Raw genomic sequence first — 14,479 nt, 5'->3', positions numbered from 1 at the left:
CCACGAGTAGAAGCCTCCCGAGCCCCCGTGCAAGGCGCAAAGACACAGAATCGCCGGCTCTATAGCTACGATCTGGCGGCGTCCTTGAGGTCGCCATGCTCCCGGACAAGACGGGCCATGTCTCTACCGAGATCCGAGTTGAGGTTCTCGAACCCTTGGACAACGCCCTTGCGGTCCCCGCCGCGCTTCTCCTGGCTCATCTTGAACTTGCCCTCGAGCCGGTGAATGGCAATCTCGATGCCAATGATGTTCTTGGTCATAAGCTCAACGTAGCGCTCCGGCGCGTCGGACACCTCCCACGGGCCCGGCCGGTCGCCCTGCCCCGTGTACTCCATGATGGACATCTCCGTGTGCCGCGACAGGTCACGGAGCTGGCGGTCGAGGAAGCGCGCCGTCTGGTCGGACCGCGGGTCGAAGTAGACGGTGGCGGTGCCGTAGGCCTGGACGGCGGCGTAGTTCCAGGTGGGGACGACCTTTGCCGTTGTCGGCTTCGTCTCGACGTAGAACTTGGGCGTGACGTAGTGGTGAGGCGCGGCGGTGAAGAGGACGAGGACCTCTTGCTCGAGGGTGTTGGCATTGGCGCTGGTGGCAGCAGCCATCATGGCTTGGCTCTGGGGGTTCTGGCGAGCCATGTGGCCCCGGAGCCGGCCGAGGTCCGTCTCGCTCGACTCATCCGCGACGTCGAGGACCCAGGGTATGTGGCTGGACAGGATGAGCGGGTGCGCGGCCGAGGGGACGGCGGTGGTGAGGACGCCGAGGGGGTGGTCGCGGATGAGGCGGCGAAGAACGGGGACGCTCTTTTCGACGTGCTCGGCCGGGAGGAACATGGCTTGGGCGATTGGTTGCGCTGCGTATCAGTGGCTCAGGACATGGAGCTCTCCATTGATGTGCGCAGACGCGGATACACCAAACACAGCAGAGACGTAAGTCATGCTCTCCAGTATGAGTCTTAGTTAATTAGTGGTCATCCTGGCAATAAGCTCCAGGCAATTCTGCTGACCAGCCCCACTTCCCCCCGTTGCACCACTCGCTACCCCACAGGAAATTCGCGGTGGGCGGGAGAGGGCGCATGGGGAATCACCCTGAACCCAAACTCTGCTCATGGTGATTGGCCATCTCTTCTGGTTTCTGGCCCTTGCAGCTCATGCCATCCGAGTCGCGTCCGTTGCCGGCGGAGATGGACGTGGGGACGGACCCTTTGGAGGATCGGCGGCGTGCCTCCTCGGTCCGTACGGCGGTCGCTTCTCTAGGTAGACGGGATAGCTGGCCGGGTGCGGACAAGACGTGGACGCATCCAAGGACGACGGCGTTGTTTGATACTTCAGTACATACAAGAAGGCCAGAGAGGCTGAAGAGAGGCAGAAGAGCAAGATGATGATTATGGGCCCAAGCTGTGGGCGCGGGCACGAGCCTTAGGGGCTTTTGCCGCTCAGACTGACTAAGCCATAGCTGACCCAATCGGGGACTAGGCTCAACACCGCGGCTGAGCGAAAGCCCTCTCAACGAAGGCATCACAAGCAGTCAATTACACACAGAGAGCCCGAATTTTTGGTGTTTTCCGTCGCCGCACATCACATCACGTGCCCCTTCCAACGTCATCTCTCTCAACCAGAGGTTGATTTTGGGGGATTTCGTCGGACAATGCCGTAGGAGGCTTCCTATGTGGGTTCTTCTCCATGAAACCCTGTTTGTGAAGGAATTGCGAGGTCTCTTCCTTGGAGGGATGCGTGCCACGCTCGGCATCGAGCTCCCAGGCGTTGTACCACTCTGGGCGTGCCTCCTTGAGACCCTCGACTGCAGCAATGACGAGGAGCTTTTCGTCAAGCGTTGGAAATATAGTCGTAACGTTATTCCAGCACCAATGGAGTCTGTTGTTATACTCCTCGATGCGACGACTGGTGTGATTCCTAAGGGATAAACCTATCGAAGGGTTTATGTTGGCAGATATAACAGGGCGTAGTCTAAGCAATGAGGTGCTACGTTAATTAGACTATAAGAGTATGTAGACAAGCTAACCAAACCCCCCCCCTGGTAACCCGACCGACGGCCCACTTTTCGTAGCAGTCAAGCCGACCATAAATTGGACCACATACTCAGGATACGTACCTCTCGATGCATGCTGCATTACTTATCGCCTAGGGCATCCATCCAACATTGTCTTGGCTGTGTGTCTGTCGGACGTCACTCTCTCGCCCTCTTCTTCCATCTCCAACCCAACCCGTCGGCCCTCGCCGCCTGTCGCCGCACCATGGAGACGCCGCCGCCTCCAGAGCTACCAGACTCCCAAAGCACCGAAGACGTCGACAACCTCTCGCTTTACCAGCGAGCCCGCCGCTACCCTCGATCTCGCATCATCGTCGAGCCGCTGCTCTGGACCAAGCTGCAACTCGACCTGCTCCAATGCACCTTTACCGGCCCTTGTCCTGCGCCGCCCGTCGTCATAGAGCTTGATAATCCTTACAACGAGAGGATGTATAAAGCCTTTGCCGCGGCCTTCAGGGATCGCCGGCTTCGAGATCGGCCGGATGCTGTGCGCTATCTACTCGGCGCATATAATAGCCCGTTAATGTCCATGTAAGCAGCCTTCACCACAAGCTCATTGCCTCCCTGCCTAAAGCTGCGCCAATAGAAACGACATATACTTCGCCTTTGGATCCCGCTACCTTTGGCTTCCCTGTCTAGCCTTTGTCGTGCAAAGCGATAGCGACTCCGGCCCTATTCCTATCGTCGCTGCGCACATCGACCGTAGGCAACTGGTTCACTTACGGGAGAGGAAGATCTTTAAGCAATATACTGGTCGCCGACGCTACACACCAGGCCTTACCCTAGCAAGACTAAGATGCAAATAGTTCATGATTGATGAACTATTGCATGAGCCCTACATAGTAGCGCTCTTAATCGCCGTTGCCTAATCACAATGGTGGTTCGTCGGCCGTACGGGAATCGAGAGCCAAGCATCTGGTGTCAAGGTTCGTTGCCCCCTTTCTTACTTAGTGCTTGATTCGTGGCTTATAACGTTATGCAGCCTAGGGTGTTCTTTGCGACCGAGAACCAGGAATTTATATACCTCTATTTAGCTAACGTATCGTCTGCCTTTCTTTCTATGTTACACGACCCGCGAGTGCCCCTAACCACGCCTCAACCTCTGCGCATTCAAATCACCAAAATACCATGCAAACCACTCGACACGCTCCGCAATCGCCTCTTCGCCCTTTTCCTTTCGGCCACGATGCCCAACGGTGGAGACGTATCGGCGGACGTGTCGGCGGATGTGGTGCTATATAAATGACTTGATAGACGATGCTTCGAGTCGAGCAATGCATTTCTCTATAAACCTCATCCCTCGGAAATCCGTCTAAGGTCTTGGTAGCCTGGTATGCCTCGCCAGAAACAGTGGTCAAGTAGGTACTTTATGCATGAGCTTGCCATGCCGCAACCCCGGTCTGGTCACGACATGTGCTGTCATGGACCGTCTTCTACGTCCAGTGCTTGCCGCCGCCTTAACCGAACTAGCGGACGGAAATCACATATCCCTCAATCTTTAGACGATGAAACGGTCTGTCAGTCAGCCAGTTAGGCCTCGCGGCCTCTCCAAGCCGCACGTACCCAGGCTATAGAAGCTTTAGTTAGCTCTCGAGATACTGCTTTAGCAGTGGCATCCCGATCAAGTGACGAGGCAAGCTCTCAGCCGCGCGCCAAAGCGTGTATATGCAGGACGCGGTGAAAGTGCCTGCGGAGTGGTAGAGGGCCTGCAGCCTAGACACAACATTGACGCGTCAATATTGGCCAGTCAGTCCGCTTTGCATTCTATAGGGAGTGGAGGCGGAAGGGTTTAGCTCACCTCTTACTTCGCGCCCGTTTGCTGCTGCGGGCTGCTGCCTGCAGCCTATCTTCGGTTTGCCTATAGTGCTACGGGTGGCCGGCCTACCTTCCTCAACGAGTCAACACTATAGAATCTGCCCACATTGAACGACTAAGTCGATCTAACTGTCGCACGGGATTTTAGCAGCTTATAGCTTTGCTTAAGAGCTTAGCGAGCCGCTCCCTAGCTGCCTCTAGTCTATAAACCGACTTACATCTTCTTTCACTCTAGAGTCAGCTCCCAAGCTTATTCCCCGCCTGAAGCCATGTCGGAGAATAAGCCCTACTTTAATACCGTCACGGACAAGTCGACACTCGCCAAGGCATCGCAGGGCCAGCAAACCCTTGCAAGCCTCCTCAAGTCAAAAGGCTGGAAAAGCGGCGTCAGCAAATAGGGACAACAAGAGTTGATTGCGCACCGCGTCGTTTGCACTCCTTCCGTACCCTACCTGCCCTTTTTAAAGAGATTTAAAATTGCCGGCGATGCCGCTCCTAACGAATGTATCGTCGCGCTCGTCGATGGTCCGGGTCCCCTCGACCGACTAGTGCGCAACGCAGAGGCTCAGCTTGTACAGCGCTTTCAGCCGGAAAGCCTAGGCTACGTCTAGGCAGCCATGCGACCGTTCCTGCGACGCGGTGCAGGTCCCCCTGCCCCATCACCTAGCCACCCGTCTCGGGAGCGCAAAGCACCAGAACGCCTTGGAGGCGGCGTGCCGTCCGACCGGGCCGACTTTAGCAGCTCGCCTGGGTCTGAGCATAGGTCTAAGACTCCGACCTCTATCTCAAACTTCTCTAGCGCGGGTTACATAGAGAAAGCCGAACGACTACTTATTAAAGAGGACACTATCCAGCTAGCGAGCTTCTTTATTCGCTGTGTTCTTAACCATGCTTAGGCTATAGAGAAGACGGACCCTTTTCTCGAGTTTCGGAGTAAGCGTCTTACATACTCCTACTGGCTAGGTGGCCCGCAGGATGCAGTCATCAACACCGTCGATGATGGCCGGATAGAGATACACAATGCTGTGGGGGATGTAGTCTACTAAGTTGCGCTGCTCGAAGGCAAGAGAGCCCTTTAAACATTCACCGGCGGAAAGGCGGACATTACCGACGAGGTCCTCGGACAGATGATAGGGGAAGCTCTAGTTCTCTAGGAGAATGCCGAAGATACTAAGAATGGGATCCCTCGCACCGACTATGGCCGTGTATAAAAGAGCGATAGGCAAGTTTAAATTAAATTTCTAGCTAAGATCGGACAGAAATTTTTTATAACATTTTTAATAGTAAAATGTTTGCTTAATAGAAGAAGTGTTTGCTTGTTAACAGAGCCGCAAACTTTGCAAGTAGGAAACGAAACTTACAACCTGGCGTAACTATAAAGCCAGGTTCTCCAAGGGGCTAACTTTTCTCCCCGCGTTACCTCTAACGCCCGTTGAGCCACGAGCATGGCGGCAGCCGCAGACATTCAAACGCTCTGAGTCTGCCGCAAGCAGCATGAGGGGCCTGCCCTCCGCCTTTGAGGAGTTCGAGCCGCGGCCCGCGCCTGTAGGCGGGGCGAAACGAGGGCATCGCGAGCGCCCACGAGCCTTTATATTGAGGGCCTCAGCAGACCCAATTTCTGCGGCGCTGCCGTCAGTGCTAGCTGTGAATCAGCGAGTCAATAAGTGAGTGAACCGGCCAGTGTATTAGCCAGTAGATCGGCCAGCGAATCAGCGACGACTCCTTGATGTCGGGGGCTTGCATGCGCTCCGTTGCTTTCGTCGTCATGTGACGCATGGAAACGCCCGTTGTGAGGTTAGTTGTTGGCGGTGTGTGCCTCCGATATATAACTTTACGCCTCTGTTAGCAAGCAAACTCTCTCTCTCTTCTCCCTCCATCTCCTTCCTCCCCATCTTTTCGGCACCATCCTTCTTCTCCCTCCATCTCCATCCTTGCCATCTTTCGGCACCATCAATTCCAGAGCTTGCGGACCTCTAGTCTGCACAGTCACCCCTGAATTCCAACCGACAGCTCTCTTCTCGCGAAACAATGAAGAGATCCGTCTCCGGGGGTTCTTCCCATCCTCGTCGCTCCAAGAGGGTCGCAGGGCGCCTCGACGACCTCGGACAATTCGCCACAGACGTTCAAGCCTCAGTAAACAATATGGTGCCCACTGGCGGACGGCGATTCACTCACGCCGCAATTCTCGCAATTGAATTTGCCGTCACAGACATTCCAAGCGTTAGGCCGCTCCGCGCTGCGCTTCTGAATCTGCTCAGGGACGACTACAGGTGGACTGTGAACTCATTCACGATTCCATGCAACTGTCCTTGGAAACTTGCTCAACGTCAGACGCGCACTGCCATTCAGAGTTTCATCGATACGCAGTTGAACCGTCCTGCCAGCGAGCCTGCACTCCTTTGCCTTTATTTCTCTGGTCATGGGTTCCAAGGCTCAAACCAGGAGCTACACATCTGCGGCTCTATGTCGGGGCCAGTGCCTAACAAACCGTATTTCTCTTGGGAGCATATCACGGAGCCTTTCAATAAGGAAATACCAAATTCGCCCAAGGACCAAAAGCTGGTCCTCATGGATTGCTGTGCGGCGGGTTTAGCCAATCTGGCCATGTCAGACGTCGAGGTCATTGGCGCCTCCAGCTGGGAGTCGACTACGCCTCAGTCGCCCCAAGCGAGCTTCACCCAAGCTATCATCGACGAGCTCAGGAAAGTATCGCCCGCGCCAATCTCAGCGACGCAGCTGGTCTCGCAACTGCACTCGACGCAGTCAGTCGTCAGGAACAGGTCAATGCCTGTGCACAAGCTTCCCCTCGATCTGGATCAACCTCCTGCTCTCATTCACCGCATTGAGAAGACACCAACGCCGCCGCCGACCCAGAGCACTGCCGTACCGAGATTCTCACATGTTCTCATTGGAGTCACGGTAAGTCGCCCCGCTGATATGCCGGGGAGTCTACATGTAGACTGACAGCCGCAGGTGGAAAAGGAGGACACAGTTCCCGACAAAGCCGCGTGGGCCACCTGGCTCACAACTAATCTGCCACCATACGTCGGGCAAATAGACATCCAGGCTTCGTGGAAGACAGGGTCGGCTTTCGTCATTTTTGTCATGCCCATCGAAATCTGGCTTGGTCTCCCGGAGCGGGAGGCCTATGTCTTTCTGGAATACCATCGAGGATGGGACGCTGCAGCGGCAGCACGAGCACAACGAGCACTTTGCCAACCACCACCACCGCCCACGCGAGGCACCGACCGCGGTGTCGGTCGCGGAATAGCTGGGCAGTCAAGCTCGCAGCTGCAGAGCGATGAAAACGTGAGGCCAGGCACAGGCACGGGCAGCGGCGCTCGTATTCCCCAGCGCATGCCCCAGCCGGGACACGAGACACCGCTTGTGCTGCCCAACCCCAACGTCCCAAGGCCCGACGAGCAAAAAGACTCACGATAGGCAAGTTGGCAGAGGAGAGAGAGAGAGAGAGAGAAGAGAGCGGAGGGAGAGGGAGAGAGAGAGAGGCGAGAGAGGGACGTGGTCGCCTGCGTGCAGTACGAAATGGCTTGCTTGAGGGTAGTATTCTAATAGACATTCCGCGTGGCGGATAAATAAAATACCGAACCCGCCGCAACCCAATGCCCGCACGTCTCTATACGCCTCGCCCAGGGCCGCTATTGCATACGGCGACGGAAGGGCTAAGGAGGAGGACTGCATGTGTCAGCGTGACTTGAGTCTACGCCCCCACCATAGTGGCGTCGCCAAGTAGTCATAAGGTGCACCGGCGAGGCGTAGGGGCGTGACCCGTACCGCACAGGTAGCTTTTCCCGCCGCTTGCCAGTGACTCATCAGACAGACTCTTGAAATGGGCCTGGCTAAATACATAGCGCCGTGGTGTGTTCGTAAATGCGCCAAAGTCTGGTAGCTGCACTGCGTACAGTACAGTACAAGGGCTGCTGGCTATATGCTCTCGATTAACTACATTCGGGTAATGCTCCGACGGGACCTTGGTCGCCTGTCTGTTGACCATGCTTCGTCAACGAATCCGATGTGCTGATCTCCAATTGCACCCCACTGTACTTTCAGGCCACCCCACGTGACGGACAGGGAAGCTCCAGCGCCCACTACAGTGGCTGGTGGGCGCCCGCCTTGGCTCCATTGGCAGCCTCTTGCACGTCTTCCGTCATCAGTCCATCCAAGCTTGATTCACGTCAACACGCCTCAATCCGCCCGCTTCCTCCAAACAGCGCGAAAAGGCGCAGAGGAGAAAAAAACCTTGATCCAACAGAGATTGGGTTTCAAGGCCAATCGCAGGAGGGTGCTGCTGCCTCAATTCCTCTGCTGCTCCCCAAGCCAGCCCACCTCAGCATACTGCAGAGCAAAGCAAAGCAAGGCAAAGCAAAGCAGACTTTCCTCTTTGCTCAACAGCCCGCCGACTTCTCCCTCCCGCAACACCAGCCCTTCTCGATTTCGGATGGCACGCATACCCGAGCCTCACCGATAAACAGTGGCGACGCAGCCGACTCGTGGGAACCTCGCTCCGTCAACCCCTCCCCAGCAACGCCCACCATGGAGCCCGGAAACAACGACGAGAACACGCCGCTGCTGCTGGCCACGCCCGCCCCGTCGGCAGGCAACCGGCCAAGGAACCCGCGCACCGTCACCTTCAGCCCCGATCCCGTCACCCGCACCATCGAGCCCGAGCCGCACCTTGTCCGATCCACCGCCGCCCATCACCATGGCCTCACCCCGGGTTCCGGCACCGCCCTCGCGCCCCCCGTCCTCGCCGCCCTCAACAATAAGCTCCGGAGGCGCTACAGTCACGGCGCTTCCCCCGTCGCCCTGCCCCCCCCCGTCGGCTCCAAGATCGGGCCCCAGAGGAGCACTAAGAAGACGGAGAAGCTCAAGCTGCTGCCCAACCCGGACCTCGACGACGGCGAGGACGAGGAGAGCGGCCGCGATGTCTACTCGCAGTACACCCGCATCAAGGACCCGACTGCGAGAAGAGACGCCGCGCGCCTCGGCAAAAGCGACCGCAGCCGTCTCCCCCGCGTCACCGCCTACTGCACTGCCAACCGATACGACATGGACGGCCTCATGCGCTTCCTCAAGGGCCGTGGCAAGGCCCGCGGCGCCAACCCCAAGCGCATCGACGAGTGCATATACACCCCGTACGCCTACACCAAACCCGCCCAAGTCGCACACCCGCCATCCTTGAGGACGCAACCGCGGAGACACTCCACCGGCGGCGGCTCCTTTGACGACGATGCCCACTTACAGGCAGCCCGTGCCGACCTGCGTGACTCGTCCGCGCACGACTCGGGATATGGAGACGTCTTCGTCGGGGACGGCGCTCACCACGACGCACACGCCGACAGGTCTGACGAGGGACTGCTCTTGTCCAGCGTCGCCGAGGAGGTGCCAGTGCACGCGCCTGACGACCTCCCCGACTTTGACGTCCAGGTGCACACGCCAGAGGTCTTTCTCTTCGACTACGGCGTCATCGTCGTCTGGGGCATGCTCGAGTCTCAAGAGGCCAGGTTCCTGAGGGACATTGCCAAGTTTGAGGTGGAGAAGCTCGCGCCCGACGACGTCGAGACGGAGCACTTTAACTTTTACTATACCCGCGAATACCAGGCGCGCATCTACAACGACTTTATCACCCTGAGAGACAAGCACAACTACATGACCAAGCTGGCAATATCCCACGCTCTCGCGCAAAGCGTCAAGGTGCGTGCCCTTTCTTTCTCTTTACCGGGACGCCCCGTTCTCTCTCTCTCTCCGCGTACTTGATCACAGGCAGTGCTGACCAGATGGTGGGCGGTAGACATCCCTATTCGAAGAGTTGATTGCTTCCACGGTGGACACGTGCAAGGACATCCCCACGCAGATTGCGCTGACAGGCAAGATCGATCTGAGCCGGTCGCAGATCAACATGCAGATCGGCGAGCTCTTCATCCTCCGCATCAACATCCACCTCAACGGATCCGTCCTCGACACCCCCGAGCTCTTCTGGGTCGAGCCCCAGCTGGAGCCCGTGTACCAGGCCGTGAGGAGCTACCTGGAGATGGACCAGCGCGTCGCTCTCTTGACGGAGCGCCTCGATGTCATTGCCGACCTGCTTGCCGTCCTCAAGGACCAGCTGAGTCATGGCCATGACGAGAAGCTTGAGTGGATTGGTGAGTCCCTTGTCATGATGCAGAATACGCTTCCCCCTTGGCAACCCGCTCGACTCTTGCTAACCACATCCCCCTACAGTGATTGTACTGATAGCCATGGAGATCGTGGTTGCCGCCATCAACATCGTCGTGGACCTGTATGCGGGCGAAGTATAATGATCTTCTGGCCCTGTCCATTGCCGGCCGGTAGGCTGTTGCGACCTCACCTCCGCCCCGGAAAGGGGTTATGTGCCGACCTCCGCCGGAAATATTTCTCTTTGGGTTGGAAACTTTTTTGACTTTCTGCAACGGCGCGCACGGCAAGGTCTGATGGTATTGACTCGTCCATAGCATAGTGTTGGCGGATCGGAAAGATGGCGAGGAGACTGGGGATGAAGCATTTTCACATCCTGCCATGTCTCCATTCACTTTCCCCTATTATTATTCATCGTGCGCATGACTAGAGAGACATGCGAGGCTATTTATCCTTAGAGGCATTCATGGGCTGCGAGGTACATAATGTTCCTGGCGAATCTGGGCATAATACACTGCGGCGGTTGAAGACACGTCATGAACCATCATCAACACGAAGAGCGAGTTGAGCGTGATCATATTGAACCGTCCCTGTCGAAAACATGACGCCATCTTCTCTTCAATTCTCCATCCCATGACGCGTTTCTCTCCCTGGTCGTTGCCCAGCCATCGTGCACAAGCAGCACAGATGAGCATCCAGGGACACGGCTGCCATTGTGACATGGAATTCGAGCCCCGGGATGATGTGCGACATGAGCGTGAAGCGGTGCCGACCCTGAAAACCCCACGCCGAGTGCCTTGCCTCTCCGTGATCTCAAAATCCAACACCTGTGCGTGACATTCATCCTAGTTCTGCAGGAGCTTGACGTCAATCTTGAACCCGGCGTCATTGACGCGGTCGAGGTAGCCTTGGCCGAGACAGGCCGGTGTGTACACTCCTCCCTGCAGTCCGACATCGTCTTCCAAAATGGTCAGGGCCGCCTGTGCCAGATGAAGGGCCGTCACTTTTGGGTGGGTGTTAGCCGCAGGCATTCCTCGGTCATGCAGCGACGGGGACGACTTACGCTGGTACAAGCTTCCGTGGAATTGTGCGCGGCAAAAGGCCTGCTTGCCTGGGGACGAAGGCGCGTCTGGGGTAGCCGTGCCGCGGAACTCGACCTCTTCCTTGGCCATTTCCTCCTTGCTGATGCCCTGTCCCGGCTCATAGACAAACCTCTTGACAATTGCGCGCACAGGCGGGATAAGACTAATAACCATGAGGCTCGTAAGCAGCGCCCAGTGAATGACGATGCCGTGAAACCAGTTCCTGGGCTTGAGGTACTCGGCAAAATTGAACCTGGGCCCGTAGAACTCGTCCTTGCGGGCTGGGATCTGGGATAGGAGACCCCAGGAGCGCTCCACGATGGGGACGTCGGCCGCCCCAAGCACTGACGTGGTCTGTACACCGAGGTCGGGGATGTCGCGGATGCCAAAAAGCGTTTGCAGAAAAGACGAATCAGGGCGGGCTTTTTCGGGGTGAGGAATAGGCGACAGGCAGTAGGGTTCGCGGATCGCGCTGACTTCGCTCAAGGAGAAGTGTTCAAAGATGGTTAGGGCCGTGGCGAGAGTGCCGCCGGACGGCGTGAGGCTGCCGAGCTCGTCTGTCAGCCTTTCAAGCCCGCAGTGGCGCGGAAAGGGGCTGCTCACCTGGCCTTGTGCACCGAGAAGACGACGTCCTTGGTGTAGGCGTCGAGCTTGGAGCGCAGGAGACGGACCATGGCCCAGGTGCAGAGATCGGCAGCGGCAGACTCGACGCCGTTCTGGGGGATCATGATGGCGCCGCTGCCCTGGGCCACGTCTTGGTACTTTTTGATCATGCGAGCCACCCAGGGGACCTCGCCCGTGCAGTCGAGGTAGTGGGTGCCCAACTGGGCGCAGGCGTTGAAGACGCTCTCGCCGTACTTGCAGAAGGGGCCGACGGTGGTGATGACGAGGGCCGTCTTGCCGACGAGGGAGGACACTTGGCTATCGTCGCCGACGTTGAAAATCTCGAGTTCTGGCAGGTTTCAAGCGGCAAGATTAGCCCTGGGCACCGTGGCGGCTGGAGGAGAACAGAGCATGCAATGTCTTGCTCGCTAAGCATCCTTTTCCTGAACCAAACTTACCCGGTCTTGACATGTCGGGGTTCGACTTGGCGCACTCGTCGGCCAGAGCTTGCAGCTTGGATTCGGAGCGGCCGGCGATGGCCCATTTGAGACTGGGAGGGAGACGGGCGGCGACGTGCTCGACAGTCAAGCGACCGGTGTAGCCTGCAAGGTGAGCATGGAGCTGATGTAAAGCGGCGCGTGTGTAGATGGGCGGAGTTTCAATTACCGGTTGCGCCTAGAATGACGAGGTCATATTGCCGATGATGCTGCTTGAGCCCCATGGCAATGGATGGGATTATAACAGGCGCGAGGGATAGATGGGAAGGAGAAGGAGGAGAAGGGGGGAGGAAGGGGTTGATGGAATCAGGAGCTTGACGATGTGGTTGCTGGGAAGGAGCCAAGGTTCGCAGCAAAGTATATATCATGCGCTTGCTCGGGGTCGGAAGCGTGCAGTCCTAATGAGGCAACACAAGCGTGTTTATATACCTACCACATCAGGTATCGAGTATAGACGGACCAAGATTCGCGCTGACGGGCAGCATCGTCATGATGGGCTCAAGCTCCATGTCAGTTGGGGTCGGACAAAATGATCCTTGACGGGCAGACATGGCTTGCATAATGTCGATACCTCTACTCTAGTCCGCACTGGAAAAAGTACAGCTACTGGCGGCCGGGAGCTGCATCTGGTGCGCCCAAGGTACCGAGTACGTCTGGCAGCGACGGGCGGAGTTTTGCATCCACAAGAGGCGAACGTCGTCATTGATGAAGCCCGAATCTTCAAGGTGCGCCTAGAGTGCCCGGCGTCCTTTTCCAGAAACGGCGCAATGGCCGCCCGAGCCCAGTGCCCGGAAGCTTGACGATGCTCCGTCTTTTTGCCCGTTGCCTGCATCTGCAAACTAACGCAATGCACAGTGTAGACAGGCCATTGCGCGAGTGCCAGAGGTACAGTAGAGAGTTGCCAACTGGCTGATGGGTTGATGGACGCGCACGTCATGGACAGGTCACGTGCCGTTTGCCAAATCACATGACTGACTCTCTGCCGGAAGACGTCCTTTCTCAAAAGTGGGTCCGCGGCCCACACTTCGCTTGCCCATCCCGGCGCTCACGTGCTTGCCCTAAGGAAATCACAACTCACACACACCTTTTGCACTTTTTCCGAGTGGGTTCAGCCGCTACCGCAACAGTCGAGCATTCTCGCACGCCTTCCGTCGTCTTCCTCCCCCAACGACAACCTCCCTCACAAACTCGTCAAAATGAGCAAGCGCACCAAGAAGGTCGGCGTGACGTACGTACTCCCTCCGTTGCATCTGGAAAAGACTGTTGCATCGTTTGCTAACATTAACGACAGCGGCAAGTACGGTACTCGGTAAGTCGTCGAATCCACCGTCACTTTTGTCCCAGCCCGCTTCCCACGCGCCCTCGATATCGAAGCGAATTGGAGATTTGTCTTTGAGAATTGGGGGAATTCATCTCAAGAGCACTTTGCCCTCGACATCTGGGAATATATGCAGCCCGCGGAGACTGGAAACGCGAACCTGCTCCCAATCACTGCGAACCCAACAGCACAGAGAGGCGCTGCGTCGGCAACCAGTGCAGCGGGACTTGACGCTGACCACAATCGCCTGACAGCTATGGTGCCTCCCTGCGTAAGCAGGTGAAGAAGATGGAAATCACCCAGCACGCCAAGTACACCTGCACCTTCTGCGGCAAGACCAACGTCCGCCGCCACTCCACCGGCATCTGGAACTGCAAGTCTTGCAAGCGGACAATGGCCGGCGGTGCCTACGTTGTCGCGTACGTCCCGCGCCCTCCACCCGGCGTCTACGAGACCCCGCGGCAGCGCCAACTGGCGTGGTCGAGGCTAACACTGCAACAGCACCCCTGCGGCCGCCGCTATGCGATCGACTCTGCGACGACTGAGGGAGATTGCTGAGGTTTAAGTGGAAGTCTAGCCCAGGGACGGCGGAGATATTCGGCTTTGCATTTCGGTCTGGTGTATGGGGGACAAGGCTTGCGTGCCTGCACTACGAGTTGACGAAATTGGCGTCAACACTCGAACTCTTGGGTCGTAGAAAGGCCTGTCGATTAGCTATGAAACAAGGTTGCATGGTCTCGGACTGACCGAAGCGCAAGTCGGAAGCCGGCCCTTTACTCGCAGAGCGGGCGTGACGAGCCAGGTCGTTGCCCAAACTTTCCAAGCCCAGCAGGCGGTTATGGGGTCGAGAGGGAAGCGCTGCGAGACGACAGCGCGCGAGACAAAGACATTCCTCGTCCACGGAGGTGCCCCGACAAGAGTTGGAACCGCCCAGTCGTTCCACGATA

At 57.3% G+C, this 14,479-nt stretch overlaps 6 protein-coding genes across 6 annotated transcripts; 4 read left to right on the top strand and 2 right to left on the bottom strand.

The window, feature by feature from the left end:
* Positions 1 to 65: 65 nt before the first annotated feature.
* Positions 66 to 827, bottom strand: HRG_05499 (putative FMN-binding domain-containing protein; the record flags this gene model as incomplete). Its single annotated transcript, XM_044863970.1, has 1 exon — positions 66 to 827. One exon carries the CDS (start codon positions 825 to 827, stop codon positions 66 to 68), a length of 762 nt encoding a protein of 253 aa, XP_044720502.1.
* Positions 828 to 2,248: 1,421 nt separating this feature from the next.
* Positions 2,249 to 2,578, top strand: HRG_05498 (uncharacterized protein; the record flags this gene model as incomplete). Its single annotated transcript, XM_044863969.1, has 1 exon — positions 2,249 to 2,578. The coding sequence occupies one exon, from the start codon at positions 2,249 to 2,251 to the stop codon at positions 2,576 to 2,578; it is 330 nt and encodes a 109-aa protein (XP_044720501.1).
* A 3,884-nt stretch (positions 2,579 to 6,462) lies between these two features.
* HRG_05497 (uncharacterized protein) lies at positions 6,463 to 7,299 on the top strand (the record flags this gene model as incomplete). The annotated part of the gene is made up of 2 exons (XM_044863968.1): positions 6,463 to 6,777; positions 6,832 to 7,299. 2 exons carry the CDS (start codon positions 6,463 to 6,465, stop codon positions 7,297 to 7,299), a joined length of 783 nt encoding a protein of 260 aa, XP_044720500.1.
* Positions 7,300 to 8,409: 1,110 nt separating this feature from the next.
* On the top strand, positions 8,410 to 10,175 carry HRG_05496 (ACR, yagE family protein; the record flags this gene model as incomplete). The annotated part of the gene is made up of 4 exons (XM_044863967.1): positions 8,410 to 9,146; positions 9,219 to 9,570; positions 9,668 to 10,019; positions 10,099 to 10,175. 4 exons carry the CDS (start codon positions 8,410 to 8,412, stop codon positions 10,173 to 10,175), a joined length of 1,518 nt encoding a protein of 505 aa, XP_044720499.1.
* A 702-nt stretch (positions 10,176 to 10,877) lies between these two features.
* On the bottom strand, positions 10,878 to 12,438 carry HRG_05495 (saccharopine dehydrogenase NADP binding domain-containing protein; the record flags this gene model as incomplete). Its single annotated transcript, XM_044863966.1, has 5 exons — positions 10,878 to 11,035; positions 11,096 to 11,658; positions 11,718 to 12,066; positions 12,176 to 12,319; positions 12,384 to 12,438. 5 exons carry the CDS (start codon positions 12,436 to 12,438, stop codon positions 10,878 to 10,880), a joined length of 1,269 nt encoding a protein of 422 aa, XP_044720498.1.
* Positions 12,439 to 13,410: 972 nt separating this feature from the next.
* On the top strand, positions 13,411 to 14,097 carry HRG_05494 (ribosomal l37ae protein family domain-containing protein; the record flags this gene model as incomplete). Its single annotated transcript, XM_044863965.1, has 4 exons — positions 13,411 to 13,442; positions 13,506 to 13,523; positions 13,787 to 13,951; positions 14,034 to 14,097. The coding sequence occupies 4 exons, from the start codon at positions 13,411 to 13,413 to the stop codon at positions 14,095 to 14,097; spliced, it is 279 nt and encodes a 92-aa protein (XP_044720497.1).
* Between the last annotated feature and the right edge of the window lie 382 nt (positions 14,098 to 14,479).

Source organism: Hirsutella rhossiliensis (assembly GCF_020360975.1).
Source record: "Hirsutella rhossiliensis strain HR02 chromosome Unknown scaffold00005, whole genome shotgun sequence".
In the NCBI taxonomy this organism is placed as follows: domain Eukaryota; kingdom Fungi; phylum Ascomycota; class Sordariomycetes; order Hypocreales; family Ophiocordycipitaceae; genus Hirsutella; species Hirsutella rhossiliensis.
Note: the sequence above shows the minus strand (reverse complement) of the source record. Positions and strands in the feature narration are given on the sequence as shown.